The 4,565-nt window shown below is 49.6% G+C and overlaps 1 protein-coding gene across 1 annotated transcript; it reads left to right on the top strand.

Moving 5' to 3' along the window:
• Nucleotides 1-401: 401 nt before the first annotated feature.
• On the top strand, nt 402-1,155 carry LOC117129557 (the record flags this gene model as incomplete). The annotated part of the gene is made up of 1 exon (XM_033282975.1): nt 402-1,155. A coding segment is annotated over exon 1 (541 nt), but the record flags the coding sequence as incomplete, so codon positions are not given.
• Nucleotides 1,156-4,565: the final 3,410 nt, after the last annotated feature.

Here is a 4,565-nt window from a genome sequence, read left to right as displayed (position 1 = left end):
CCTTTGTTTATGAACCTCATATTCAAATATGACTTAGTAACTAATAGACTTAAAAATGGATCAAACAAGCAGAGAAATTAATAAGTAAGCCTGCAGACTCCATTAGGTCGAGAGGCCAGGGTTCGGGTCTTACAAGTTGGTATCAGAGCCAGGTTGATTCTAGGATAGTTGGGTTAGGCAGTCCACACACACACACACGCAGCCAGCTGATTAGGTCTCACAGTGAGGTTTGATTGCTTAATCTAGGGATTGTTTTGTTCTGTTTATGTTAGTGTGTTTCGTACTAACATTGTCTGAATCCTTAGGCTGGAAAAAGCAAATCGGGAAAGTCCCGAAAGAGTAAGAAAACAGCCGGTCAGTCTAGTCAAGTGGCTATGGACGGGACCAATCTATCCGGATTGCAAACCGATCCGGCCGCAGCTGACACTAGAGACGTGTTGCCAACTGATCAGGCTAATCTTACGGGGACGCAACAGGATGGTCAGGAACATCGGGAGAGTGATGAGGAAGTGGAATCCTCGAACGCTAACCGTGATGGTGACCAGCATGAGAGAGTGGCCGATGGAACGGCTAATGTGCCCGCAACACTGTCCAAAGAGGACTTGTTAGAGGCCATGAAGGTAATGCGGACTCAGGTTGCGGCTATGGTGCAACTGTTCACGCCACTAGTGAACTCCTCGGTTGGCCAGGCTACGCCTGTGGCTACGACCACCCCCAACACCAATGGTCCAGTTGTGGAAACGGTTGAGGTGATCGAGATCGATCCACCAGAAAAGTCTGAAAAGAAGGTGGACTATCTGAGTCTGCTTCAACATTTATCCAGGTTGGGTACGAAGCATTTCTCCGGTAGCACCGACCCTATTGTGGCAGACGAGTGGAGGAGTAGGCTGGTCCGAAACTTTCAATCAATTCGCTGTCCAATGGATTACAGACGCGACATTGCGGTTCACTTCCTGGAAGGGGACGCGCATAACTGGTGGCTTGCAGTGGACAAGCGCACCAATGGGAGTCTGGAAAGTTTTGCGGACTTTGAAGTTGAATTCAACCGCAAATACTTCCCTGCTGAGGCTTGGGATCGTCTGGAAGCTCAGTTTCTAGATTTGGCCCAAGGCCGCAGGACCGTACGGGAGTACGAAGAAGAGTTCAACCGGCTCAGACGGTTTGTTGGAAGAGAGCTGGAGGACGAGGCAGTCCAGGTCCGTAGGTTCATCCGAGGCCTAAGGCCCGAACTGAAGACCCATTGCTCGATCCGCACTTTCAACACCGTCGGAGAACTGGTGGAACGGGTTGCTTTGCTAGAGTCTAACTTGGCTGAAGAAGCTAAGCTTAAGGCTAAGTCACAGTCTGGCCCGTCGGGCAAAACAAATGATAAAAAGAGGAAGTGGGACCAGGTGGACGGAGGTAAGACCTCTGGTGGCCGTCCTACATGTCCCAAGTGTGGAAAGAATCATCCCGGTGAGTGCTGGAAGGCCATGGGGGCTTGTGTGCGATGTGGCAGCATGGATCACACGATCCAAAACAGCACTCGACCAAACCGATTCTCAGACCAGTCCAGTGGCAGCGGCTCCGTGACTTGCTTCCTATGTGGCAAGACTGGACACTACAAGTCGGATTGTCCTAAGCTACAAGGAGGACAAGGGAAGGGCCGTGGAGACACAGGCAAGTCGACCCAGAGTAGGCCGACCACAACACCAAGGGTGTATGAGCTGTCCCGGGACGACGGCGCTTCTGGATCGTTTGATTCGATCTCTGGTAATTCCTAAATTTTTCTTTTTACATTCAAGTAGAAAATGCTTGGTATGGAACCTAGAATGTCTAGGGGATTCTGATGAGGGTCTCTGTTAGGAACCCTCATGATTGGTGGTGTGGAAACCCACGTACTTTTCGACACAGGGGCTACACATAGTTTTGTGAGTCCGGGACTGGTCGGAAAGGGTCTGTTCTGTCTGGACGCTGGAGATAATTTTGGGATAGTGAGGGCGGCCGGAGGGCAAGCCATGAACTCACTAGGTCTCATGTCAAATATCCCAGTGTCAATACAGGGAAAGGTATTCCCTGTGGATTTGGTCTGTGTCCACCTAAAGAATCACGAAGTGATCCTAGGTATGGACTGGTTGGGAAAGTATCGGGCCACTCTCGATTGCCATAGAGGTCGTGTGCAATTGGAGACTGGGCTTCGACTGATCCAGTACCAATGTCTGTGTCCGGCTCAAGAGAAAGTAGTGGTTTCAGCAGTTCGAGCGTTTCGGATGTTGGAACAGGGTTGTCAGTCCTTTTTGGCTACAATTACAACTACAGAGCCGGGCAGTTCTGTCTGTCTGAAAGACCTTTCAGAGGATTCGTTGGTGTCGAAGTTCCCAGATGTGTTGCAGGTACCTCAGGGTGTCCCCCCTGATAGGTCGGATCCATTTACGATTGAACTAGAGCCAGGGACAGCTCCGCTGTCCAAGAGTCCGTACCGGATGGCTCCGGCCGAGATGGCCGAGCTAAAGAAGCAATTGGAAGAATTGCTTGACAAGGGGTTCATACGGCCAAGTAGCTCCCCTTGGGGTGCACCAGTCCTCTTCGTGAGAAAGAAGGATGGTAGCATGCGTCTGTGCATCGACTATCGAGGGTTGAACAGGGTCACTGTGAAGAACAAGTACCCGTTACCCAGGATAGACGAACTGTTGGATCAACTCAAAGGAGCCATGTGGTTTTCCAAGATTGATTTGGCTTCAGGGTATCATCAGATTCCTATAGAGCCAAATGATATTAGGAAGACGGCATTTAGGACCAGGTACGGTCATTACGAGTTCGTAGTGATGCCGTTCGGTCTGACCAATGCACCTGCCGCTTTCATGAAAATGATGAACAGCGTGTTCCGAGATTTCTTGGATGAATTCGTGATCATCTTCATTGATGATATCCTAATTTATTCCAAGGATGAGGAATCTCATAGGAAACACTTGAGAGCCGTGCTGGAACGATTACGAGAACACAAACTCTATGCTAAACTCAGTAAATGTAGCTTTTGGCAGAAGAGTATTGGGTTCCTCGGCCATATTGTTTCCGATCAGGGCATCTCGGTGGATCCAGAGAAGATCAGGGCAATCAAGGATTGGCCCCGACCACGCAGTGCTACGGAAGTCAGAAGCTTCTTAGGGCTGGCAGGTTCCTATAGAAAGTTTGTGAAAGGATTCACAAGCTTGGCTCAGCCTATGACGCAGTTGACTGGGAAGGACGTTAAGTTCACATGGGCTGAAGAGTGTGAGGAATGTTTCTCCGCACTTAAGAACATGCTGACTAGCGCACCCGTCCTAGTGCTTCCGGAGGCCGATCAACCATATGTGGTCTATACGGACGCGTCCATCACTGGACTAGGTTGCGTATTGACCCAGCATGGGAAAGTCATTGCCTATGCGTCCAGGCAGTTGAGGAAACATGAGGGAAACTACCCCACCCATGATCTCGAAATGGCTGCGGTAGTATTCGCCTTAAAGATTTGGCGATCATACTTGTATGGCGCCAAAGTTCAGATACTTACGGACCATAAGAGTCTTAAGTATATATTCACCCAGCCTGAGTTAAACTTAAGGCAGAGGAGGTGGATGGAATTCGTAGCTGACTACGATTTGGACATCACCTACTATCCGGGAAAGGCTAATCTGGTAGCAGACGCTTTGAGCCGGAAGAGGGCTGATGTATCGGCCGAACGGGAGGCGGACGACCTGGACGGTATGGTCCGTGCTCTGCGGCTGAATGTGCTGACTACGACAACCGAAGCTTTGGGGTTGGAGGCGGTTAATCCAGCCGACCTGCTTACTCGAATCCGGTTGGCTCAAGGTCAGGACGAGAACCTGAATAAGGTTGCTCAGAATGATAGGACGGAGTACCAGATTGCTAAGGATGGTACCATCCTAGTCAACGGTCGGATCAGTGTTCCTAATGATAGGAGTCTAAAGGAAGAGATTATGAGGGAGGCTCATAAGTCCAGATTCTCGGTTCATCCTGGTGCGACCAAGATGTACCAGAACCTTAAGAAATTCTATCATTGGATCCGTATGAAGGCAGATGTAGCGGAATGGGTGGCCAAGTGTTCCACTTGCCAACTCATCAAAGCAGAACATCAGGTGCCTAGTGGGTTATTACAAAGCTTGCCTATTCCGGAATGGAAATGGGATCACATCACAATGGACTTTGTGACCGGGTTCCCTACCACGAGGAATAAGAAGGATGCGGTTTGGGTTGTGGTTGATCGACTAACCAAATCAGCACACTTCCTGGCTATCAAGAAGTCGGATGGGGTAGATCAGATTGTACGTAAGTACATTGATGAGATCGTCCGACTACATGGTGTGCCGGCAAGCATAGTCTCGGATAGGGATTCAAGGTTCACATCTTACTTCTGGAAGGCTTTCCAAAAGGCCTTAGGAACAAGGGTGAACATGAGTACAGCCTATCACCCACAGACGGATGGACAGTCTGAACGTACGATCCAGACATTGGAAGATATGTTGCGAGCATGTGTTCTAGACTGGGGTGATTCCTGGGAGAAACATCTACCTCTGGTAGAATTTGCTTAC

The sequence above is a fragment of the Brassica rapa genome, unplaced genomic scaffold (assembly GCF_000309985.2).
Source record: "Brassica rapa cultivar Chiifu-401-42 unplaced genomic scaffold, CAAS_Brap_v3.01 Scaffold0027, whole genome shotgun sequence".
Taxonomy (NCBI): Eukaryota; Viridiplantae; Streptophyta; class Magnoliopsida; order Brassicales; family Brassicaceae; genus Brassica; species Brassica rapa.
This window is presented reverse-complemented; position numbering and strand designations above follow the sequence as displayed.